The 26778-nt window shown below is 46.1% G+C and overlaps 1 protein-coding gene across 1 annotated transcript in view; it reads left to right on the top strand.

Moving 5' to 3' along the window:
- Positions 1 to 26778, top strand: part of PYD2 (pyrimidine 2) — a 102540-nt gene that overhangs the window by 39072 nt on the left and 36690 nt on the right. Inside the window, exons 4-6 of the mRNA XM_086519513.1 lie at positions 11960 to 12229; positions 12347 to 12558; positions 12663 to 12783. Of these exons, the coding sequence (XP_086375639.1) occupies positions 11960 to 12229; positions 12347 to 12558; positions 12663 to 12783 (603 nt within the window). The remainder of the gene's footprint in view (positions 1 to 11959; positions 12230 to 12346; positions 12559 to 12662; positions 12784 to 26778) is intronic.

Genomic DNA, 26778 nt, shown 5'->3' with positions numbered 1-26778 from the left:
GATTATTGTGCCAGGTAGGGCTCAGTGGATTACTATGCAGGTTCACGTTGCCTTGTGGGCTTCCTGAACATCTATGCGTCCAATGTGGCGAGTGCTCGAGCAGAGTTTTGGTCACAGATAGTTGAGTCTCTGCTGCAGGCAGAACACTGGTGCATAGGGGGGGACTTCAACATGTTGGAGGACCCTTCTGGCAGGATTGGTGGTAGCCATGCTACTGTGCATGGAGTTGAGCTGGCAGCTTGGGAGAGGTTTTGTATGACTCTGAGGGTCTCGGATGTATGGCAGCACTCTAGTATTGTGGGGCCCCCAGACAGCCTTGCCTTCTCTCGTTCGGACCGCAGAGTGGGAGGAGTGAATCTATCGCGGATAGATCGCTTCTACACTAGTGACCACTTCAGTGAGTTGGGAGGGACAATTGGCATTCTGGCAGGGACTTCCTTCTCGGACCATGCACCAGTGATCCTCACAGTGGCAGACAGGCAGAGGAGTGGAAGCACGATGCTGCGCATCCCAGAGAGGGTCTTGCTGGACTCTGCACTCAGAGAGCGAGTAGAGGCTCTATGGACATAGAGCTTGGACAGGCAAGATTCTCCTGTTGACAGAGTGGCCTTAGGACTTGCTCAGATTAGTCGTTTCTTTCTCCAGGAGTCTTTGGCTCGCTAGGCTTCAGCGAGAGAGGAGGAGCAGCGTCTCAGACGGGGCATTGCTTCATTGCAGAGGATGCAGGAGCAGCATCTAGACAGTCCTTGGTTGGAGGAGGAGCTACAGCAGGCTCGCCAGGAGCTTGTTAGCACAAAGGAGCGGCGACATGAGTTTGCTTTCCATCGACAGGCATCTCAGTGGACACAGGTAGGCGATAGAGTGACTGGTGCTTTCTTCGAGGCAGTGGGACCTCGGCATTCGCATGCCAAGGTCAGTTAGTTGAGGAGGCCCGACGGGTCAGTTGTTTCTAAGTCCGAGGATATGCGTGCAGTTGCTACTGGCTTTTACCGTGAGTTACTGTCTGCAGAGCCTCAGTCAGAGCGTCAGGATGCATGCAGGGAGCAGGTGTGGGCACATATGCCTTGCCTTGTGACTAAGGAGATACGTCGAGGGCTTGAGTTGCCAGTTCAGCTTGAGGAGCTGCACACAGCTCTTAGTGCCCTCCCCCGTGGTAACTGTCCAGATGAGGATGGATTGACTCCCAATTTTTTCTTGGAGTATTGGGACTTGCTTGGCCCAGATCTCTGCAGTGCTTTTCAGTACATCTTGCACACAGGAATGATGCCTGACAGCATGAGTGAGGGCTTGATCTACCTCATTCCCAAGGAGGGTAGCTCCTTGGATGAGATTCGACAGTGGCGCCCCATCACCATCCTCAACTCAGCCTACAAAATTCTTGCCAAGGCTCTAAGTTTGAGGATCTAGCCACTTCTAGAGAGCCTTATACATGGGACTCAGACAGGTTTTGTCAAGGAACGCAGTATCCTTGACAACATCTTTACTTTTTGGGAGGCTTCTGCCCTAGCGCGGCTCCGTGGTGAGGACCTGGTGATTCTTCTTCTCGATTTTGAGAAGGCATACACAGGGTTGACTGGGACTTTCTAGAGGGCACTCTATGCAGGATGGCCTTCTCAGATGCTTGGATCAGAGGGGTGTCAGCTTTGTACAGACAGGCTCACAGTCAGGTACTTTTGGCAGGAGGTAGAGGTGATCGCTTCATGCTTACACGTTCGGTGAGACAGGGTTGTCCTCTTGCCCCTTTCCTCTTTCTGTTCTATGCGGAGGCGACGAGCAGGTTTTTGGTGTCGCAGCAGGTTGGCCTACGGGGCTTAGCACTCCCTATTCGGGGAGATGAGCTATTGGACGCTGAGTTTGCCGACGACTCAGCCTTGTACTTAGATGGCCAAGAGGCCAACCTTCACAGGTGTGAGCAGGCTCTGGAGACCTTCTGTTGTGCATCTAGTGCACTGATCAACTGGAGAAAGACAGTGGCTTTCTCTGTTGGTAGTGTTCCTGTGCCCGATTGGATGCCAGGAGAGGGTTTCAGGTGGATTCCCCCAGGGACTGCAGTTCGGTACTTGGGCTGTCAGGTTGGTTTGGACTTGTCTCCCGAGCAGCAGATTGCTCTCCTCGTGTCTATCAGGAGGAAGTTGTTACATTGGAGTTCAGCACGACTTTCTTTGGCTGGCAGAGTAGTAGTGGCCAACCAGGTGTTGTTGGCGACTATATGGTACATCACTTCTTGCTGGATCTTCTCAAGTTCTTGCATCAGCCAGGTAGAGAGGCTGATCAGGAACTTCCTTTGGTCAGGACGTGACACTCAGATAGCCCGAGCCAAAGTGGCTTGGCAGATCTTCACTCTTCCTTGTTCACAGGGAGGGCTTGGGATCATTGACCCAGCACAGCAGAGGAGAGCCCTTCTTGGGAAGTTCATAGTCAAAGGACTTCTTCCAGGTGAGGAGCCCTTCGTGCTAGGGTGCCTCAGGCTGGAGGCCCCTAGCGACCTTCGACCATATGGATCTTCATAGAGATGCGTAGAGTTGGTTTGAGCAGGAGATTGGAGGACCGCTTCGCTGTGAGTTTGCTTCGATCTTGGGAGCACTTGTGGCGAGGCTTGGAGCAACGACAACCTACTTGCACGGAAGAGCGTCTACGACAGCCCCTTGTTTGGAACCCCATGGTTAGCACTCAGAGAGGCCACTTGGTTGGTAGTCAGCCTCATGTTTCCTAGGGTCCCATGGCAGCGGGTCCAGCGCGTTCTTTAGGTGACTGGTTAGAGTTTTAGACTTGTCAGAGGAGGTGCAGGGTTTCCAGCTACAGGGCATGAGAGGGGTGCAGAGCATGTGCCAGGACATTTCAGAGGCAGTTCCAGCTGAGTGGCTCACACCGCTCCAGCCAGTAGCACCTAGGTGGATGGGAGCCTTCACACGACTAGAGGTTCTCATCTCAGTCCGGGCCTGCTTAGAGACTGTTCCATCCCTTTTCTTCGAGCTACAGGGTGAGGGACTCTTACAACGAGTTGCAGTAGAGGCCCCGCAGGTGGCAGAATGCTGTTTTCAGAGGATCCGAGTGGTGGGCATCTGTGGGAGGACTTGTGTCATCGATCCTGACCCAGCAGCTCTTGAGCCTGGACACTGGAGACTGTGGGCTCGGGAGTGCTGTCCACTGGCACGAGTACAGTGGGATTGTAAGGTGTAGCGGAATGAATGTTGTATTTTCTCAAGATTAGTGATCTATATTGCTCAAGGTTCCTTTTAGTTCTTAGGGAAGGAGAGAGCCTTCCGTCTTATGGAGAGTGCTATGATCACAAACAAAGTGAGTGGATATTGTGCGTGCAAGTGAATGAGACTGAGAGAAGGAGAGAGAAGAGATACGACACCCGAGAGGTTGCAAAACCCTCCTCCGAAGGCCCCACTCTCGTCGTGAGAGTGGTCTACTTAATTATTGCACAAAGTGGTACAAAGCGTATGCAATGGACTGATGCAATTGGACTATGCCGATGACGACGACGGTGGTGACGACGACGACTTGATGGCTGAAATCTGTGATCTTCTATTGGCTGAATTTCGTGGCTGTTTCGGGGCTGAAAATGACTGTTGTACTGCTGTCCTTATGGCTGAAAATGAATGGTTTCGTCGGGGTTCATGCTGATGACAAAAACGCTGATGTGCTTACACCATCTGACTGCGTTTTTTAGGCTACTGTCGCATGCTGAAAACGCTGGTATTTGCAGGTTCCAAGGCTGGAAAACGCTGAAGTATGCAGGTCTGCTAGCGTTAGTAATCTGCGGAAAAAACGCTAACTATGGCAGTGGAAAAAACGCCAGCATAGAGGTTTGATGGCGATGCTGTTGGAGAAGGAAAATGCCAGGGAATGGGACTTGATGGTGATGTTGGGGATCTGCAATGGCTAGGATGCTGAGAGTGATGGCGATCAAGGCAAGGACTGAAGCGCCGAGTGCTGGAAAATGCCCGCGAAGATGGAGGTCCAAAAACGCTGGGGGTGCTAGGGGGGGGGGGGGGGGGGAGGGTACTGTGGAGAAGTTGCCTGTTGAGCGGGAAGCTCCTGCTGCCTCTTCTGCTAGAAAGTGCTAACTTGGGTTTGCTTATATATCAACTGAGCAAAATTGCCCTACCTACTTTTGTTGGAAAGTCACTTAAAAATAATAAGTGAAAATAACCAAAAATAGGAAAATAGGCTAAATGCACTGGAAAATTTCCCTGACTGAATCTGATGGATTTTGAAGGGAATACTGATGATCATGTTGTGTGCAACCGGAGGATATGCATCTACACTCAGTGACTGGGCATGCACGGTCTACGAATAGACTCACAAAAGTGCCAGATCACTGCTAATTTAAACTGACTGAACTGACGGGAACCCTGCTATGGTGTAGCTTGTCCACGGACACATAGGGTTGGGATGTGTCACGTGACATCCCCTCCTTTTCAAAGTGAGGTACTGGTACCGAACTGCATGGCATCGAGGGAGATCGCCAATAGCATCCGGAATCCTGGGAGGGACTCTTCGCTGGCCCACTCTGATGTGTGGGTCGTGCGGTACTTGAACTTCATAAAGGTCTGCAACGCTTGCTCCTTGGGCCGCGGCGAAAGCGACACAAAGTCTTTTGTGGCTCCTTCAATGCTTCAACTTCGTCTAGAGACCTGCTTCTTTCGTCTTCAAGAATCTCCATGGCTGAAAATTCTTGAAACCATCTCCAACAAAAAACCATGAACATACCCATTCCATGTTAAGTGAAGGAAAAAAATCTTGTCTTCTCTAAAGACTGTGTATGCAATGTAGATGAATATAGAGACGGAGTAACAACCCGTTCATCAATCACATGCAAACAATGAGGTCGAATCTTTTCTGTTTGATCGAAATCAATCAACTGTGGCAAATCCCAATGGAAACACCCATGCTTGGTGCTCATACTATCATGTGCTCTTTCGGAAACTGTGTCATGCCAAGGAAGAGACATGGAATGTGACTTCCTGACATACATACTTTTCAACTTTTCATGAAAAATCCGCATACATTCGTGCTCATCCATGAGAGAAACGTGCTCAACGTACAATATGTCATGCCTAGGAAAAGGGATCACATAACGATGTTGACTAAAATACAGGGAACCGTCATGAATGAAACACTCGAACAATGCGTGCGTATCAATCATGCGAACACATAATACTTCCTGTGAGGGTTCTTTGGACCAAGGCTCGAGAGCCAAGATCGCTTCTTCGGGATCTATCGAATCTTCTTGTGGGGGATCTGTGGACCTTGACTCGAAAGCCAAGATCGATTCTTGGTGATTGATCGAATCTACAACGAGGTTAGCTTCTCTAGAAAAAGCATCAACTAACACATCATCCTTGTGAACAATCACATCTTCTTCATGCAACTCATCATGCTTGTGAGAAATCACATCTTGATCATGAAAATCATCATGCTTGTCATTGTCATTCAAACCATTATGTAAATCATTATCATTTAAACCATCATCTTCTCATAATCATGCAAATCTTGTGTGTCATGCTGTGGAGAAAAAGAGACTGAGAGAGGCTCCTTATCCCGAATCCTTTCAACCTTGTCCTGCCTATTAGCAATGAGAGTTGGAGAAGGAGCAATGTCCTCTCCATGAATGACAAAAAGAGAATCACTGTCGGCATTGAGAGTTATAGTGTTAGCTGAAAATTTCATGAGAGCATCATTATCACGAAACCATCGAATGCCCAAAATCATATCACATCCTAAGAGAGGAGAAACAACAAATCTTCTAGTGAAGGCAGTCTGTTGAATTGCAAACAACACATCAAGGCACTCCTCCGTGATGAGAGCGTCCATACCAGGACGAAAGCCAAAGGCCTCAATAGGAGATCTCGGACTAACTTCGAGGCGGGATCTCTCAACAAGAGAGGAACTGATCACATCATGCATACTACCTGGGTCAAACAATATGACAAAACGGTGCCTCGACGTCCGACCATAACATTTAATGAGAGAATCATCAATGGGAGGTCCTGAGAAACTTGGGGCACTCGTGTTATCATTCATTGCATTGACAAAGGAAGTGGGTGCTGTGGGTTCTTTAGATTCATTCGATTCAAGCTTAGGACATGTTCTTTTTATGTGACCCTTAATGTGACAATAAAAACAACGACCTTCCTTAAAATAAGTGCTTCGTTCTTCCGACGTGATGTATCCTCCTACAATTCCTTGTGCTACCTTTTCATCTGGAGTAAGCTTAGGTTTAGCAATTATGTTAGCCTTACCCTTAGATTCATTGGAAGAATTCTTTGATGAGAGTGTTGGAAGATTGGTTAGAAGAGTTATCATTCTTACCATTCTTACCGTTCTTACTGTTCTGAGGATTCTGAGAAGTCTGCGAGGTACTTGTGGAAGTCTTGTTCTCCTTAGGCTTTCCCTTGTGCTTCATCTCCTGTGCGAGAGCAATCGCTACCACCTTGTTGAGATCGATTGGATCAAGTACCTCGACATCGTACTTGATATACTTGTCCAATCCAAAGAGAAAAGCCTCTTTGCACTCATCATCCGATTTCCGTAATTGAGTGCCTAGCTGCAAAACACGATTAGAAAAAGACATGATTGGCATACCATTTTGCTTGAGAGAGCGCCAATCGTCCTTCAATCGTGCGAGGTACTGAGGTGGCATAAACCGCGCCTTGAGCTTGTCTTGGAAATCAACCCAACTAAAAGAGGGGCGTGAAATTGTTGGCTGCCTCTAGGTGCGCGGCTAGCTGTGCCTCTTGCCATGCGTGGTACCAATTAATGGCATCACCGGCAAGGTACATAGCTGCCGTCAAAACTTTGCTATTTCCTGTTTTCTTAGTTGTCGCAAAATAAGCATTAAATTGATGCAACCAAGAATGAATAACTGTAGCATCAATCTTACCGTCATACTTACTGAAAGTCAACTTTTCAGTGACTAGGTTGTTGGAATCCGCATCGTGGCTTGCACCACTTGAGGAACTCCCATGATCTTTGGGTGGTTCGGTTTTCGAGGCTAGTGCTTGTCGAAGCAATTCTTGAGTGCGTAGCTCTCGTTGAGCTTCACGCTCGGTCTCCAAGGCCAATCTATGAGCGGTACGATCAGCCTCCAAGGCCTCGTTTCTTGCCGCCTCGTCCGCCTTTCTTTGTTGCTTTCGTTCTTTGCGTTCGTTGCGCTCGCGTTCTAAAGCAAGGCGATTGTCTTCTTGTTGTGTGGCAAGTTTTGCCTTTCTTTCATCGCGCTCACGTCCCTGAGCAAGGCGATTGTCTTCTTGTTTTGCGGCAAGTCTTGCGTTTCTTTCATCGCGCTCACGTTCTTGAGCAAGGCGATTTGCTTCTTGTCTATCCATCATGGCCATCATCTGCTTGACCATTGCCTCCATAGGGTTTGGTGCACTTGGTGGCGTTGATGGCGAAGGGGGAGGGTTGAAGAAATCATCTCCGGGTGGGGACGAGTCTTCGTCTCCTCTCTCATGCTCATCACCTGTATGCGAAGTATCCATTCCGCTTCGGGTGATGACCATGCACCATGATCTTGGGTTCTTAAGCTCGCGAGGAACTTGGGGTCTTGAGGGTCTTGAGGTTCTTGAGGTCCTTGATTCGTGAGAATCTTGGGTTCTTGAGGTTCCTGAGGTTCTTGATTCTTGAGGGTCTTGGGTTCTTGAGGTTCTTGAGGTTTTCTTTCGCTTGCAAATCGCGTTGGAGAAGGATCTTCTCTTCACCCGAGTTCTACTCCTTTCTGCGGACGCACCCCTTGGCGGCCTTGCGCTCACACCAAGGTTGCTTTTTCCCACCTCACGTCGATTGGCCGGCTGCTAAGTGCACGGTCCGCTCTCAATGAGTGAAAAGAGACACAAGGGGAGGTTGGACAAGCCCTTCTTTCTTGGGATTCTTGTCACTCTTCAACAAAACACGATTAGGAATCGACACGCCCAAGCGAACTTGGGTTCGTGCGACCGCAACAAGCAAAAAAAATTCTTGTGGTTCTTCCCTTGAGTAGTACAAAACACTTCCAAAGCTCTGATACCAATGTAAGGTGCAGCGGAATGAATGTTGTATTTTCTCAAGATTAGTGATCTATATTGCTCAAGGTTCCTTTTAGTTCTTAGGGAAGGAGAGAGCCTTCCGTCTTATGGAGAGTGCTATGATTACGAACAAAGTGAGTGGATATTGTGCGTGCAAGTGAATGAGACTGAGAGAAGGAGAGAGAAGAGATACGACACCCGAGAGGTTGCAAAACCCTCCGAAGGCCCCACTCTCGTCGGCGAGAGTGGTCTACTTAATGATTGCACAAAGTGGTACAAAGCGTATGCAATGGACTGATGCAATTGGACTATGCCGATGACGACGACAGTGGTGACGACGACGACTTGATGGCTGAAATCTGTGATCTTCTATTGGCTGAATTTCGTGGCTGTTTCGGGGCTGAAAATGACTGTTGTACTGCTGTCCTTATGGCTGAAAATGAATGGTTTTGTCAGGGTTCATGCTGATGACAAAAATGCTGATGTGCTTACACCATCTGGCTGTGTTTTTTAGGCTACTGTCGGATGCGGAAAACTCTGGTATTTGCAGGTATCCAAGGCTGGAAAACGCTGAAGTATGCAGGTCTGCTAGCGTTAGTAATCTGCTGAAAAAACGCTGACTATGGCAGTGGAAAAAACGCCAGCATAGAGGTTTGATGGCGATGCTGTTGGAGAAGGAAAACGCCAGGGAATGGGACTTGATGGCGATGTTGGGGATCTGCAATGGCTAGGATGCTGAGAGTGATGGCGATCAAGGCAAGGACTGAAGCGCCAAGTGCTGGAAAATGCCCGCGAAGATGGAGGTCCAAAAACGCTGGGGTGCTGGGCGGGGGGTACTACTGAGAAGTTGCCTGTTGAGCGGGAAGCTCCTGCTGCCTCTTCTGCCAAAAAGTGCTAACTTGGGTTTGCTTATATATTAACTTAGCAAAATTGCCCTACCTACTTTTGTTGGAAAGTCACTTAAAAATAATAAGTGAAAATAACCAAAAATAGGAAAATAGGCTAAATGCACTGGAAAATTTCCCTGACTGAATCTGATGGATTCTGAAGGGAATATTGATGATCATGCTATGTGCAACCGGAGGATATGCATCTACACTCAGTGACTGGGCATGCATGGTCTACGAAAAGACTCACAAAAGTGTCAGATCACTGCTAATCTAAACTGACGGAACTGACGGGAACCTTGCTATGGTGTAGCTTGTCCACGGACACATCGGGTTGGGATGTGTCACGTGACAGGGATCCTGGAGAGTGGCTTTGGAGGGACCCTTTCTCTTCTGCAGACCACCCAGGTATCCTGTTCTTTCAGTACATTGTTCGACTGGGACGTCACATACTAGTAGCACAGAGAGAGGCCCGCACTGCTGCAGCACCTCATTGGCAGGAGGAGGGTCTCACAACTGAGTTCTTGGCAGCCTTCTGGGAGAGGTTGTGGGACTCCAGACAGCCGAGACGAGTCACCTTGTTTCAGTGGCTGGGTCGCACACAGAGCTACAACAGTTGGGAGCTGGCGAGTGCATAGTGGTCTCTCGGCCGCATGTACAGCTTGTGACCCTCTTGTGGAGAGTCAGCACCACTGTCTTTGGGACTGTCCTCTTGCACAGCAGGTGTGGTTTAGAGTTCTTCGGTTGATGCCTGCTCTTTCCACGGCTCGACAGTACACTTGGGGAGCAGCGGCTTGGTCCACCCTCACGGGCCCGGCACTTCAGTTTGAGCTATCTTCCACCAGCAGGATGATAGTGAGCAGGATGATAGTGATGCTGGAGGGGCGACCTACACTTCAGCCTGCCACAGAGCTTACTCCATAGGAGTGGTGCAGTGAGAGAGAGGAGTGTTGGGAGCTCATCAGTGGCCTGACACTCTGGTTCATCTGGCGGGCCCATTGCTTCCGCATCTTTGAGGCTCGCCCTGTGCCACCAGCAGAGACTGTTCGCGATCTTTGGCTAGAGCTGATTCACACTCTCAGAGGACAGCTCGAGAGACTTTAGGGCAGCTCCGACCGCATGCGGGAGCGCAGAGAGGCTTTCCTTCAACTATGGCGTCCTGGGCCTTTCTACACCATGGTTTAGGGTGTACTCCAATGGCACTACCGACCACCTGTGTAGCTTTTCCCTCCTCCCATTTCTTGATTTAGCCCCATTGTACATAAGCTGGTTTTTCATTGGGAGAGTCTCCCCATCATGGTTGTTGTAGCCCTCTCTTGAAGAGGTGGTTGTAGCCCTCTGGGCAGTTTCATTAACTAATAAAAGGATCTTTTTCTCGGAACAAAAAAAAAGGACAACTCTTGGGTTCGGGTGCGCTTCCAACCTGCTTTTGATTGGCAGGAGCAGAAACTTTTGGCTTGAATCGAGATGGGTATGGTGCTTTGGGAGCAATTGTACCAAGTTATTGACAATGTTCTTTTGTAGGGTTTGGTATGTATGGGAATTACAGGCCCGAGATGCAAGAAACTTTCACAAAACCAAAAGTGATTGCTTTACAACATGTTTAATAAATCATTTTTCTCCTTATGTTTTACACATGCATTTGGAGCAGATATCTTAACAGGTTGAATTTGTTACCGTATGAAGAGGATGACACCATTCAGTTATACTCAGAAGGTTTTGCATACTTATTTACTAGTTGCTTCTCCTAGGGTGGTCACTCTTGAGGAATAGATAGAGAAATAATGTTGCGGAGTCTCCAAGGAACTTAAGGACTATTGCCTCAAGCAAAGTCATTTAATATTCAAAGAATGATAGAACATGCCTTGAATGGGTTTGCAATGCTAAAACGAACTCTGCCATCCTCAAATTACACGGATCCTAAAGAGAAGCTAGAGAAGAGAAAGGCTTTTGATAATAGAGAACAGTCTTTGGTTGAATAGAGGAGACAATTGTGCAAGCAGGGAAAGTGTTTTCTATTTGTGTGGAACTTGGGCACAAGTCTACACAGTGTCTAGCCAAAGAAAATGAGTACCTTTATTCATTGTAAGTTGATATAAAGTCACATATGGACAGAATGAATACTTGAGTTTTTGTGAATTGTTGGGGAAAGCATCAACTAAACGAAGACCAGAGGAGTCATGGCAGAATGATAGTGTGTTGATCATCCACAATATCGAACTGACCTGTATATTCCTCTACAAGAGGAAATAGCCTTGCCTTGGTTCTTTGAGAACAAGTTGTTCAGGAAATACAGCACTCCAGTGCATGCTTTCTAGTTGGAAGACTGGAAAATTCTATATCAAAAAATAAAATAATATGGTTTCTAACCATATTATTTTGACCTATCTTTAGGCACAGACATTGTAGGCTTTCTTTCTCTGCACCTGATATGAGATTTGACGGCGGGGAAGTGGTCGTGAGACAGATGGATTTGAGCCAACCATGTGAAGGCAAGACTGAGCTATGCACAGTGGCGGTTTGAAGCATTTTTTGTCATATGTAATTGAAGCTCTGTTTTCAAAAAAATGCTTTGTATTTTGCGCCTTTGGTTAGTGCACCCATAGACCATTGTTAATGTTTTTCTTTCCATGAGAAACAAAATCCTTCCCCTGTTTTTTTCCTTGGATGCTTGATTTCTGTTTCTCTTCTAAGCTTCTATAATTTCTGCCCTTCAGTTTCTCTCAAGTTGTTTGTGTTTGTTTGATTCCCTTTTCTTTTGTTTATTGTTCTGTGCCTCTCCTGGTTTTGGAGAATAAATGAATTCTGTGGATCATGGTAATAATATTTTTCTATTAAATGGATTGCTTTTATTTTCCGATTACATTGGTTTCCTTCTTCCATGCTCCTCCATTATCTTTAGAAAGGAAATTGGGATTGCCTAGCGATTTCAAGTGTCTGCTCTTATTTCTTCACCTTAAAACTTAAAGCCACTTGTTGGATTTTATTATTCACTCAAGTGTATGTAAATCAGGTGCACTAGAGGCAATGCTCACTGATTGATACATTTCTTTGTAGGTGGAATTGATCCTCACACTCATCTGGCAATGCCCTTCATGGGCCAGGTGACATCGGACGATTTCTTCTCTGGACAAGCTGCAGCATTGGCTGGAGGCACAACTATGCATATAGATTTTGCACTGCCCTCTGATGGTGATCTTTTGGCGGGATATAAACAGTATCAAGAGAAAGCCTCAAAAGCCTGCATGGATTATGGATTTCACATGGCTGTTACAAAATGGAATGATCGTGTGGCAAGTGATATGGAAATGCTTGTGAAGGATGAAGGTAGTATAGTGTGCATGCAACGCGAGAGCTGTGCTTGCACATCTTGTTTTCTTGCATTTTCTTGCTAAATATGGAAGAGTGCCTTCAATGAGTAAAGTCTTGCTGTTGGCTTTGAAGGCATAAACTCATTCAAATTCTTCATGGCATACAAGGGAGCACTTATGGTCACTGATGAGGAACTCTTGCAAGGCCTCAAGAAATGTAAAGAGCTGGGGGCTTTAGCACAAGTTCATGCTGAAAATGGAGATGCTGTTGTGGAGGGCCAGACGCGGATGATTGAAATGGGAATAACTGGTCCTGAGGGTCATTGTCTCTCTAGACCTTCGATAGTATGCTATTGAATGACCTCAAACCAAATTCTGAGGGACCTCTGAAGTTTTGTGCTAACTATTTGTATGTTTTCTAACAACTTTTTTATTCTTTTGTATTGTAGTTGGAGGGAGAGGCTACGTCCAGAGCCATTCGACTGGCAAGCTTTGTCAATACTCCTTTGTATGTAGTCCATGTAATGAGTATTGAAGCTTTGGAGGAGATCATAAGGGCCCGCCAGTCCGGTTTGTTGTGATGCTGTTTCCATTTCCATTTTGCTTATTGTTTTGCCATTTTCATTGTTCATATGCCTTCTCCTTTCGTCTAAGTATCTTTATGTTTGCCAGTTAACATGCTGCACTGTGAATAACTATGCACACCAAAGCTCAAATCGGCTATTAAGTATGGCTAATAAGTAAGCCATTAAGTATGGCTAACCCATGTGTAGTCATCATCTCCGTGAGGTATCTCCCATACTCCATTTGCTCTCTGTCATGTGAGCATCTATCAAGCCCCAACTCACCCACATCCAACTCTCTAAGCATCTCATCTGAAGTGTCATAGAAGACTGTCTGAGAGTTGCCCGTTCGGGCATTGAAGTCCCCTAGGAGGATGATATCACCATCCCTAGAAAACTCCCATATATCATCATCTAGTATAGAGAAAGGCGACTGTCCTCTGGATGTAGCATATAGTGACTTTCGAGGGGGGAAGTAACATATAGCAATGTATAGAAATCGGCTTGTGTCAGCTCTCAACCTCACCCAAATATATCTAGCATGATCATCTCTCTTTACAATATGTAGTAGTGGCTGTAACTCCTCTCTAAATAGCACTGCTACTCCTCCAGAACCCTTACTCCCATGCTCAGATCTTGCGACTGTCTTGTGGGCTGTCTCCCATCTGTGTCCCACCACATGTGGCATAAGCTGTCCAGGGGCTTGATGAGTCTCTGAGAAGAAAACAATGTCCCTGTCTCTGAAACTATTCTCAAAGGCACCAACGTCCAACCTCATAGATCCATTACAATTCCAAGTAGCCATCTTTAGTGTGGTCCCATAGGTCTCACACCGTCATGTAGAGCGCCGCTCTACAATCACCACCCGACCATCTCTGTAAAAGGCCATCTTTCCCTTTTCCCTTTCCGCCGTAATCTCTGGCAGTACCTCTCTCATATATGCGCAAGCTGTGAGAGAGTGAGATCATCACCAAGGAAAATACCCGTCTTCTTGAGAGTAGGCCTCTTTCTCAAGAATTCCTTCTTCTCTTTCAAGGAGGGGAAGCGTAGTATGAGAGCTCTCCCTTTTGAAGATTCTCCCGGACCATCAGTCTTCTTGCCCACTCTCTAGAGAATTGTAAGCAATACATACAGAAGCCGAGAGAGATAGAGAGGAAAGAGTATGTGTAGGGAGGTCTGTAGTGCAGGAATTAGAGAAGGATTGAGAGTGAGAGAGAGAAACGACTTGGTACAGGCTTCCTTTTAGAAGTAGTTGAGAGAGGATTGTCCTGTTTATAGTGCAGAAGGGAGAGAAAGAAAGGGAGTCGATTGGGCTTCTTTCCTGCAGTTAAAGGGATAAAGAGAGTGCGCCAGAGGAGAGAGAGAATATTTGTAGTGCGTTAATAGAAAGAGAGAGAGAGATCAACGAGAGAGATGACTTTCACAACCGGTTGAAGTGAGAGAGAAACAAAACAACTTGGATATTGAAGGCTGCAACGAAACGAATATTGTCGGTCAGAAAAGAATTCCCAAAATATAATTGGTTAGTTGAAAATGGTGTAAATTAAATCAAAATAATAAAATTCGTTTTTTTAATACATATCATAATTAAAGAAATCAAAATCATGAGAAAAATATCCTTTCAAAATATTAAAAACTTAAGCTGTTTAGGCATTAATTTCACAACGAAATGGAAATTTGATCAATTGAAAGTTTATCTGCATTTAAAAATATATGTTGGAAAATGAAATATCCTGCATAGTTTTGCATATTTAGTAGCATGTCTCATGGAAAAACTTGAGAAATTTATATTTGGAAAATTTTAATAGAAATTTACAAGTTTTTATCATTACATTGGTGTCCTGAGTTAAAATAATCAAAAAATTGTAAAGATTTTAGAGTCGTGCGATAAAATATAGTAATCTATCAAGTGGTTATTATATTTTAGTGAAATTGGAACGGTATTATAGTTAAAGTGAATCATAAACTGGGAAATTAATGAAAGTTTTATTTAGAAGATGCCTGATGGGATAAAATATTTTTGAAAGCACATTAAGTAGTGTGTGTGGCTATTTTAAAGCATAAAAAGAATTTGCACGAACGCATAAGTGGGAAATTAGTATAAATTAGAGATGGACTACATTAGTAAGACTTGGAAGGCTTAGTCAGGGAAGTCTCCTTCATGGAGACTTCAATGCCAGGACATGTTGTGACTAGTGTGAGACATACGACACAGAGGACCCGGTGGCACTACACGCCACACAGAAGGAGACTACCATGAGAGATTCAACAAACACAACCAGCATCATAGAGTACGACCATCATTTGCTCAGATTAGGCTCTCAACACCATCTCGTTATTTGTAGCGGATGGCCCAGTGGCCCATTTCAGGAGGGCTAACATGCATACCACATGGAGTTACAGCCTAGGGGGAAGGGGGTACCGTGGATTACATCATGGGATCCAAAGAGGCCACCCACCTGCTTAGCTCTTTCACCATCCCGCCCATACCTATTGGAGCCGACCACACCTATTTTGCATTCTCTCCCTCACTGGAGACGCCACACCCTCCCCATCCACAACGTGCCCCCCACTGACCACGATCCATTTCACACATGAGCTAGCCCCCTTATACTCGGCAGAGGTCGAGAAGGGACTCCTTTTACTCCACCCCTCTACACCACTAACCATGCCCACCTCCGCACATATGTCCTTTAGACATCGGCCATTAGATTCCCCCCCCCCCCCTGCGACTATGCCACAAAACAGCTGGTATGAAAATGAGTGCAGAGACTTTTATCACCAACTGCGTGTGCAGCGGACCCTTGGGGAGATCATTGATCGAGAGCCATACGCTAGATGAAGATACTCACACACTGAAAGCAACGAGCTTTTGAGAAGGCACATGAGATAGAGCTATACCGCTTTTTCATGAGCATGGGTAGTGCCACAACATGGCACACCCTTCGAGAGCCACGACCGACTACTCCTATTGAGGATCCACAGGTATGGCACGATTATGCACAGAGACTCTATGAGGTACCAAACCAGCCTCCGATTCCACAGCCACCCCAACCTCGATCCACGAGCTCTTCTTTCTTCACAGCAGAGATGGTCAAGAAGGCCATACATCGCCTACAACACCGCTGGTCTTTAGATCATACAAGATTACATAGTGAGCACCTCATTTACACAGCCGCCACTTAGCCTTGTTGATTGCACATGTATTCAACCGGGCTATAGGGGAGGGCTTCCTAGAGAAGTGGACGTGGCACACCATTGTGCCAGTCCACAGATTTGAAAACGCCTTGGACCCAGGGAATTATATGACTCATGATTGGCCATACAATGGCCAAACTATATGGGGCAGTACTTGAGGCTGAGCTTAGTTAATATGGAGAATTGAGAGCCTACGGGCTCCTGGCTAGGCAGGGTTCAGGCGGAGCTTCTCCACCATCGACCACATCTTCGTTTTGTGCTGCCTCATTGATGGGGCAAAGGTGGGGAAGAAAAAGCTTTATTGCTACTTTGTGAACTTCCGCAAAGCGTTTGACATAGTCCCATGGGAGAGGCTCTCTCAGCGACTTGAGAGTTTGGGATACCATCAGAGGCCATCTATGCATTTTAAGAGAGAGTGACGGGGAGAGTTCATTGTCCAGGTGGCCTGTCAGAGTCCATTGCTAGCACCAATGGTATTAAGCAAGGATGCCCTCTCTCCCCGTGATTCTACATCCACGAGATCTCTGACTACATCTTACGAGCGGGAGGGACAGGAGCTGACCTAGCAGGATCCACATTATCCTACATGCTGATGACATTATTTTGATTTCAGAGTCACTAGAGGGCTTACAAAGCCACTTGAGCGCCTTGGATGAGTTTTGTACACACAGAGGACTGAGAATGAACCTTGGGAAGACCAAGGTAATGATCTTCTACACCTCTAGATCAGTCCGGCGAGCAACCACATTTACAACAGCAGGAGTTCTAGTTGAGGTGGTCACCTCCTACGTCTACCTGGGAGTCATCTTCATTAGCAGATAGGGCCCCTTCTCCATGGCATAGGCCGCCACTAACAGACTCGCTTGAGGATACACAGCTTTGGCCATGTTAGAGCAGAGATGTCATTAGGCACACTGTGAAGAACCTTGCACGAAGTGGTGGCTATTTGATACATTAGTCACCCTAGCCCTCATGTACGCAACAACAGTGTGGGCACCCCGGTTGACAGATAGCCAATGGGCACGGATCGAGAGACCACTGGTCTATATGATCTTCCGCTTGTTTCAAGGCAAGCACACAGTGCCACAGGACATCATCAGGGCAGAGCTTGCTACCCCCCTCCCCGGTAGTGGAGGCACTCTTTGAGACGGTCTGTTTAATCCAGAGAGAGAGAGAGCTCCTGGCCGACAGACTCACACGGCGAGCATTTGAGTTAGCCATATAGATAGCAGATTCTGGATATGAAAGAGCTTGGCACACCCAGGTTAGAGCATGGTTTGGAGCACATGACCTTGATCTTGAGAGCTTGCCACCATTTCACTATGACCCGGAGGGCCGACTCACCCCAGGTTCATCTCTCACGTAGTGAGAGAAACATAGTGCCCCGACAGGATCTTTGGCAGTTACATATCAGACAGACTTGGATCACATCGCCCCTTCGGTGGCAGATGTCACACTATAGAGATCATTTCCTTACCATACTTGAGGACGGGTTCATATAGTGACCACGCTATATGTACACCTACATGCCACACAGCTCATGGGTAGCGTTTGGTCAGCTTAGAGTATCATCACACAGACTAGAGATAGAGGTGGGGTGAGCTTATGACATTCCGAGGGAGGAGAGAGTCTGTTCGAGTAATCTTGTTTGCAAATGCAGAGCTTATGATGATGTTAAAGGAAGATACAAGTCATTATTTAGAGGGCAGCCTACCCTCCGCGAGATCATGCACTCTCAAGATCATAGATAGTTGCGGGGACTACCTGCTAGAGATATAGAGGCACAGAGATACACTTTTGCAGCCACATATAAAGACATAGGTGGGGGGGGGGGGAGTCACAGCTTATAGATTTTTTCCAGAGGATCACACCCCCGTACTCCTAGATCCACCGAGGGGAGTGACTCTCCAGTAGGCTTTTGAGATGAGCCGGCGGGCTAGACGGTGTCTACGAGTTATCGGATGTTGAGCCCCACGACTCCATCAGAGACAGATCCACACTCGAGAGCGTAGAGCTGCTGAGGAGAGACGAGCCCAGATGATGGCTCACCTAGCTATGTTCATCCTCTCTTCATCCGAGTAGCCCTTGCTCCCGATCCTCCCATGTACCACATTTTACACCCCCCTATTAGCACAGGATGGAGCTAGCTAGCTTGATGCATCTGCATGGTTGTAGTACCCTGAGCATATAGACATTCACATATCCCTAGTACTAGAGCTCCATCCCCCTCCCTGCCCCCCCCCCCCCCCCCCCCCCCCCCCCCCCCCCCCCCCCTCCAAATCGCATCATACACCAAGGTTTTCTCTTTATTTTGTACCAGTTTGGATTGTTTTGTCTTTTCCGATAGATGGAAGACATACACACATGTATACTTGATTTGTCTCATAGGCCGACTTCAGCCTCACATAGACTCTCTCTCTCTCTCTCTCTCTCTCTCTCTCTCTCTCTCTCTCTCTCCTCCTTTCATAGTGATTGCGTTCTTCATCGGCAACCTCATGGCATAAACTTCTACGTAGCTCTCGTCTCACAGCTCTCTTGCGACAACGTGAGAAGAATTTCAACAACCGGATTCTACTCTCGAATGACAGTAAAGAGCTCTGAACTCCAAGCCATCTTTTCTTTCTGTCTTACTTCTGTTTTCCACCTTGTACATGGAAATTACGCTTGCGGTTGATGGTTCTATGTACGCATTGGGGTCTTGGGTGAGAGGTGTGGGAAGGTGGGTATGGTCGAAGATGGTGAGGAGGATTGGAGGTGAAGGAGGCCTGAGGGCGAAGCATGAGAGGAGAAGGATGTGGAGATGGAGGAGTTGAGGACGACGTTTTTGAAGCCCAGATGTTTGCCAAGACGGGAAGAGGCATTTGAGAGTGATGTCAACCATGGCATAGAGAAATTTGTAGGTACAACATTACCTTTACATGATCAAGTATGCAGGACACACAACAATAGTAAGACATTAAAATAGAATTTTGTATAATTATGTCCACAAACGAGAGATTGACGAGCAGCAAAAGGTGGATACACAGAGAATGATGAATAGAACTCATATGATACTGAGTGTATGGTAAGCAAGAACATACAAGACACTTACATGTTTATGTAGAGCAAAACAACTATGCAACTAAATTCGACATAACAAAAGAATAGACTGGGACATAAATAAAATAGGCATAACATCGACAATATGGTGAGGTGGATTGGTTTGCTTGGATGGAGAGAAACATAGAGAACCTATGGTGTGTTGATGATAAAGGCACATCTTAGAGTTATTGACCAGTGGTAACTGCAGACTCGTCAAATTCACAAGTTGAATAGCTCCTTGGGGTAGAATACCTTGCACCATAATAGCCCATTGAGTGACCAAAAAGTGGCATTTATTTTGAGTCGCACCTCCATACATATGAGGAATACTGCGGAGGGTGAGATAGGTGCTCCCCCAAATTCACAATGGAGGTGGAACACTGCATGCCGGAGAATGTTGAGAAGTCATCCATGAAAATTCGGAGATGGTCAGTGAGCAGGGAGCAAAGCAGTTTTGATCTATTCATGAGGATGGATCCCCAATTGTCCATCTTCAACTGATTGTAGCCTGACCGTGAGGTGGGAATCCTACCCAAGCATGAGGTGCTTGTCATGCTTGCTGACTAAGATGCTTAAGGTGTTTGTGGGAACCTTGCCCAAGCTTGAGGTGCTTCTCATGCTTAAATGACTAATGTGCTTGAAGTGTTCAATTCAAACATGATCTCTCAAGAGGCATAAACGATTTTCATGCTTAAACGACTAAGGTGCTTGAAGTGTTCAATTCAAACATGATTCTTAAGAAGCATAAAAGACACATGTCAAGATCCTTCCCATTTGGCCTTCACGATGTGCTTGAATCCTATTGGATAGGCCCTAAAAGGTTTCAATGAGAATTTAGATGCATAAAAATAAATAATTAAGCTCTTTCTCTCAAAGAGGAAAAAGAGGACACATGTCCAAAATGATATAATTAAATAATACAAAAGAGAGAGAGAGAGGGAGAGAGGGGTGGACCAAGCATGAGAGGGGGGTATACTCTTCCACACACACACACATACTCTCTCATTGCGTGAAGTGTTAAGTGCAAGAGCTCCATCTCCTTCTCCAAGCTTGTTGAGAAGTTGAGAGCCTACACCAACACTCTTGGCTATGGAATGCAAATCCAACCACGAGCCATGCTTCCAATGCTTAAACTTGCCATCTTCTTCATCTTCATTACTATGCTATTATGCTATGCTACGCAAGAAGAGTGACGATAAGTGAGGAACTATTTCTTTTTCCTATTGAATGATTCTTCTTCCTCTTCCCTACCCTCATTCCCCGCTAGCTCTCTACACCTTCGAAGGTGTTTGAGGCCTTGGGATTGAGGCCAAGGATGGTTAATGCTTTTACAAAGTTTATGTTATGCTCGTGATGCGTGAAGCTTTTCATCTTCATAGCATCACCAAGGTCACAAGGAACACAAAGATTGTATTGTACCAAGTCTCTCTTGATGGGAGAATCTATAATACAAAAGCCTTTTGGAGGGGGGACCGGCTCCAAGTAAATCCGGTCCTCAACTGTTGTTCTTGTTCTCTAATACTCTCTCTTGCAAAAGTATTGTTCATGCGAAGTTTTTAATATAACGGTTATGTTGCTAACGCTAATTAAGTTCACCCTCTATGTTCTCAAAGTAGTCTCATGAAAATGCTCACTCTAATTCTCTTAATTCCGCTATTCTCCAAATGCATAAGCCATTTCCATCACAAGCTTCCACTGTAGGAGCATTTGAGTCATTAGCCTCTATGACCTCGACGCTTGTTTCTGGGCTAGAGGACACACTTGGGCGAGCTAGTGTATGGACACTACAAGATGGTGTATTCTGAGGCAACGATTGAATAGAGACCACATAACATGGCATAGACTTGGTAGCTTTCAACCACTCAAACAGGTCTTCCTCTCGGCCGTTAGATGGAGGAGGTTGGTCCAGTTCGGGGTTGGACTCTACTGACAAAGAACTATGATGCACCATTGGATCCATCCCCCCTTCAAATCTAATGTGTTTCATTACGGATTGAGGAGCATGAATCCACATCGCGCCATTTCTCCAATCATGTAGCGCCTTAGTGTACCGTACCCACGGTCTGCCAATGAGCAAGGAAAAACTACCCTTGGCCTGGGGAAGGCAAACCACAACAAAATCCAAGGTGAAAGTGAAGTCTTGCACTTGTAGAGGCACCTTGTGGCAAGACTTCGTAAGTTGGAGGGGTTTAGGAATTAAACCAAATGGGGAAAGTTGGACACTTGTCAGTAAGAGAGCAACGTGCAGGCCAACACACCATCCAAAAGGCTCATTCTCAGCTGAGAGCGCCCAAAAGAGAGAGGGGGCTGCATTTTCAGCTTTTGTGAGTGGATTTTCAGGTTTGAAGCTTTAATGGAAAGCTTGCCTTCTTCCCTTGTCTCATGTAGCGCGATGATTTGCTCTCGTGCATCTCTCTCTCCCCTTTGCACATATGGTAATGCCCCACTAGTTGGGCTTCTCATATGATCATGTATAGTTTTGTGGGTTTTATGCCCGTTTGCCAAGGCAAGAGCCTTCTGAAATGGAATTGGATTAGCTAATTGCTTATTCCACATAGGTACACAGTTCCATCGCGACAAATTGTGAAAACGGAGAGTTTTCTCACGCAAAAACTCGTCCAAACCAAACGGAAAGTGTCCCATTGTGTGCGGGAGCTCCTGAGACACGCGTGGACGTGTTTGCTCCGCTCAAAACGATCCAAAACAGAGAATTACAGCCTGCTCTGTTTATTTGCACGTTTAGGGTTTCACACCTAAACTGCAAGATAACACCAAGGAAGCTTTGGGTGGTTATACAGGGGTTTGGGCACCTGACAGTTACCAAAACAGGAAATTACAGCATGCTAGAATTGATCTACAGCTGACCGGAAAGCTTCTAAAATGCAAGGAAATTTATCCTAGATGTGTACTTTTGACCTACAGGGGTTTTGGCACCGTTATTCTACCAAAATTGGGTCGGAAAAGTGCAGTTTCAGCCCTTGGCAGGTTTGGACAGCTTGGTGAGAGTTTAGTGTAATTGTTAGAGTCGTTTGTTTAGGGGGTCCAGTCTTTGGGGCCAACTAGGTGTCATTGTCTACTTGGGAGCACTCTAGCTACCAAGTCGTGGATTGTTTTGAAGTGGTGAATTCGAGTTGCAGGTTCATTTGTGAAATTCTAGTTTATTTACGGGTGAAAGCTAAAGTCTACCGCCCTTTAGTAAAGCTACAGGCTGGTTTCAGCGCTCAAGGAAAAAACTGGGCGAAATGGGCGAGGGCTGGACAAAAGCGGTTACATGACAAGGGCTGGACAAAATGGGGCTGGCCAAGGTGACGAGGAGTGGACAAGACGAAGGATCTTAGATGAAGAGGCTGGACGTGGACAAGACGACGCGTGCTGGATATGACTAGGCTGGACAAGGTGACAAGGAGGGGGGGGGATGAGGGATGGATAAGTGACGAGGGTTGGGCAAGGCTGGACAAGGTGTGAGATGAGAGAGCTGGGTGAGAGACTAGACATGGATTTCTAACAAGGACCGGGAATAAGTGAGATTATGAAAAGACCTGGATTAGTCTAGGGCAGGATTGGATGATGACCAAGTTTGGATGATGAGGAGGGCTGTTTGATGGCTATGGGTGGGCAGGGCGAGGAGTGGCTGGCCGAGATGGGTAGGCTAGTGGCCTGCTGGTGCACTGCATAAGCAAGGATGGAGGAGATGGATATTGGGAATGCCAAGATGAGGTGTCAATATCCCAGAACTGTGGTACTAAAATTGTGATACTAATCTATCGAGAAAGATTTCCTTCGTAAACCAGTGAGAACCTTGTTTGTGCTCTCGGCTTGCCCATTGACCCTTGGATTGTATGAACAAGACTTTGGTGAAATATCTTGTAGTTAAAGAGCAATGTAGACATCAATTCATTCACAAAGTGGTTGCGTTAATCAGTACTGATACCTAGACGACGTTTTAACTTGCAAAATAAATTTTCATATAGAAATTTTCCCATTGTGCTGCAGTGCAGTCAGTGATCGCCGCCATCTCAGCCCATTTGGTAGCATAGTTAGTTGCAACAGGAATGTACTTCTTACCCCTCGGTTGTGTTGTTGGACTAATAGGCCTAACAGATCCCAATCCCCCTCTCTCAAAAGGTAACCAAGCCATGGACACGTGGGAAAGATCTAGTGGCTTGGCGGCTAGGCTTAGAAGCACATCATTGACATGCCTCACATCCCTTGAAGTGGGCAATGGCATCTCAGAAGAGATATTGCCACCATAGAATCCTCTCTACAGTAATGTGGCCAGGGTAGTGACCACCAAAGTGACCAATATGCACGTCTTCCAAAATACTTTCCACTTCATGAGGTGAGACACACTTACATAACACACTATCTGGACCGTGAATAAACATGTGTAAATATGTTCTAATTAGCTACACAGAGGAGTATTTGCTGGCCTTGGGGTGGCAGGGACACGTGATGCACATTGCTGCACAAACATGTTTTATTTAGGCACCTTGGCTATCCAATGGGCGTGGACGTTAGTGTCAATCAGTTGCTGTCTTGGATCTCTGGAAAGATCGTGGATAAGTTTGCTGGAAATTGTAGGCATTGGCCTTTTCGTGTGCGGCTAAAAGTAGCTCAAGCAATCATGCTTCCTATGCTTTCATGTTTTGTTCCTTTGCTGCCTTTGAATTCCAAAGCAATTTTGAGAATCACTCAACCCATCCGTTTCATGCTTTGGAAGAAAATTAACTTGAAGTTAGGGATGGTTTGGGTCTCATGGACCCTTAAAAGAATGGGTGGTGCAGCAATTTTGGATGTATGGACACATATAATAGCTAGGCGTGGAGCCTTCATTTAGGATACGTGTATTGGTTCATGTATCTTTGGGTGTAAATGAGCCATTCAAATGTAAATAGTCATCTTTGCTCACGTGCTTGGTGTTTTCATGGCAAGAAGCATTGGCCCTCGAGTAGAGAGGCAGAAAATTCTCTACAATGGGATGTGCTAAGGTGCTTGCCACTTCTAGAATTGTAACTTAGCCCGGCAAAGAGCACCTTTACGGACTGTTCAACCGTATGGTGAGGGTTGGTATTGTTTACCTTTCTGATATTGTGTTGTCGCAAGGCAGCTAGCTTCTCTATTTTTGTAGAGTGCAACATCGTTATCATATCCCTCGTGGATATCAACATATTTAGGAGCGACTTTGTGGTTGCCTCTCTTCTTTTCATGTGCTTCCTGCCTTGCTTGTTGATGAGCCTTCGCAAGATTGGAAAGTCAAAGGCAAAAAGTCCATTATTGACAGTTCTGCATTGGTTGACTAACAAGGCCAACAAGGCATGGCGAGTCAAGAAATCTGTTGCTTGGTGGAGAGATGTATTGTTTTGAGGCTGGCATACCCAACTTCCTTATAAGGGGAAGGTGTTTCTTTGGCGGGCTATGATGGGAGGCCTTGCATTGGGATCGAGTTTGCGTCATTGTCGTCTTTTCAATGGCATGTGTTTCTTTTGCACGACTCCCAGTGAAGACAATAGAAATCGCTTCATTACTTGCCCTCTTGCCAAGAAAATATGGGCCTTTGTTTCATGTGTCTGGTTTCATGTTTCGGGTGAATCTTTCTCCTCATGACTGGGTTTTTGGAAAGTACTCTCATGTATGTCATACTCGCCATTTTCAGCTGCTTTTCGATATGCTTCGTTACCAGGGGTTTTGGCACAATTGGACCATGGGGAATGCCTTCATTTTTATGGTGCAATCGGTGTTCAACAGCATGTGTTCAGGTTGAGAAGTAATTTTCCTTTTGAGTGTTTCTTCGCTCACGAGTGTTAGGGTCATTTCTGTGGCCAATGCACGAGTCTGGAAGAACGGCATCTTGGCGGCGACGTTCATTGTTTGAACCTCTAGCATGAGTGCTTTGCCATCTTGTTTATCGAGTTTTCACGTTCATAGCCAAGATTGGACTTCTAGCCTTTATACATAGTTTGATTGGTTGTTTGACCATGTATGCTTCTTTTTGGTGATCAATGTCATTATACATTATGGGGGGCAGAGAGAGAGAGAGAGAGAGAGAGAGAGAGAGAGAGAGAGAGAGAGAGAGAGAGAGAGAGAGAGAGAGAGAGATGAAATGTTATATTAAATGTCTTCAAAGGGCCAAAATGACCTATGAGACCAAACTGATACAATCCTTGTGGATCTAATCCAATGTTTGGGTACAAAAATAAAAATGAAGTAAAGTGAAAGACTAAAATCGTCAACTTAAAATCATGATGATCATCATCAATGCCCGAGGATGCCCGGCATCTGGCGTTGTCCGAGAAAGTATTGCGTGGGTCGTTGAAGAGCTTCGTCAATGTCTACTTCTGTAAATAGTTGTACTAGGTGTCTCCCATATCGTGCTAGAATAGTTCCGATCCTCTGATGGAGCCTCCGTCGATGTCATGGTGGCCCTTGTAGACATGGGCGTCTAGCTCTCTCGAGCGCATTGGCTCTGTCCACTAATATACCTCTGGTATAAGTGGGCTGTGAAGTCAGCTATGAAGCATGCTCATGTGGCTGCTGAGTCCGTGCTCTAGAGAGAGAGAGAGAGAGAGAGAGAGAGAGAGAGAGAGAGAGAGAGAGAGAAATGAAATGATATATTAACGTCTTCAAAAGGCCAAAATGACCTATGAGACCATCAGATACAAAGTGGTGAATCTAATACAATGTCTGAAATACCAGTACAAAAAGTACTGAATACAAAAAATGAAAACTGAAAATGAAGTGTGAAATGTGAAATGTGAAATGTAGAGTAGGCCCTCAATGACGCTTTGAGTGTCGTGCTAGAATGCCTCTGATCCTCTGTTGGGGTCTCCGTCGATGGAGTGTGCTCCTGTGTCTCGGTCATGGTCGTCTCGATCTCCCGAGCTTAGTCGCCCTGTCAATGAGGGTGCCTCTGGTATGAATGTGGGTACAACCTTGTGCTGGTGGTTGGTCTCCTGGCTCCCTCAATCCAAAGAAGTCTGTGATCTGTCTCTGTGACTGTCGTACTCCATGTCTCCTCAGCAGACTATCTCTATGTCGGTGTAGCTCAAGTAGATATAAGCCAAGGCATCTCTGATCCTGATACCTCATGACTCTATCTAGGGGTCCAAAACCCTCCTTGAATAAGCAATGGAAGCTCCCTCGTATCTCATAATACACAGTGCAGTGGCATATGTAGTGTAGCTGTGTCTCTGGCTCTCTATCGCATAGCTGGCATATCCTTGACTCCGGTGGTATCCCTCTGAATCTACTCGTCTCAATCTCCAGCTGGTGTGAAGATGTGCGAATCTGACCAATAGCACATCGCAGACCATGAGACAAATGAGTGTCCATGTAGCTCGGACGAATCACAAACCCATCTCCCGAAAGTTCGAGAAGATGCTCTTTGTAGAAAGCCATCTTCATGCCCAACTCCTGCACCGGCTCTACCCATGTCCTCTTGGTGTCCAACTGTATAAGATCCTAACGAATGAGTCTAATGATCCCCGTCCGTGTGACTGGTAGGGAGGGTGCATCCAAGGAATACTGAAAAGGAGGCAATCTATCCATGTTGAAACCATGCCTCTGAAACCATGAGGTCATCTGCGCATACCAACATGATTCATCTCCCTGCATTGCTAACTATCTAGAGGACTCAAGAGCCAATCTAGTATATCTGCCTCTATGTGTATCCCATAGATTGTGCATAAAGGACACTGATCTGGTAAGAGCCTCAATCTTTATAGGA

This window comes from Adiantum capillus-veneris, chromosome 9, assembly GCF_014529385.1.
Source record: "Adiantum capillus-veneris isolate H3 chromosome 9, ASM1452938v2, whole genome shotgun sequence".
Taxonomy (NCBI): Eukaryota; Viridiplantae; Streptophyta; class Polypodiopsida; order Polypodiales; family Pteridaceae; genus Adiantum; species Adiantum capillus-veneris.
Note: the sequence above shows the minus strand (reverse complement) of the source record. Positions and strands in the feature narration are given on the sequence as shown.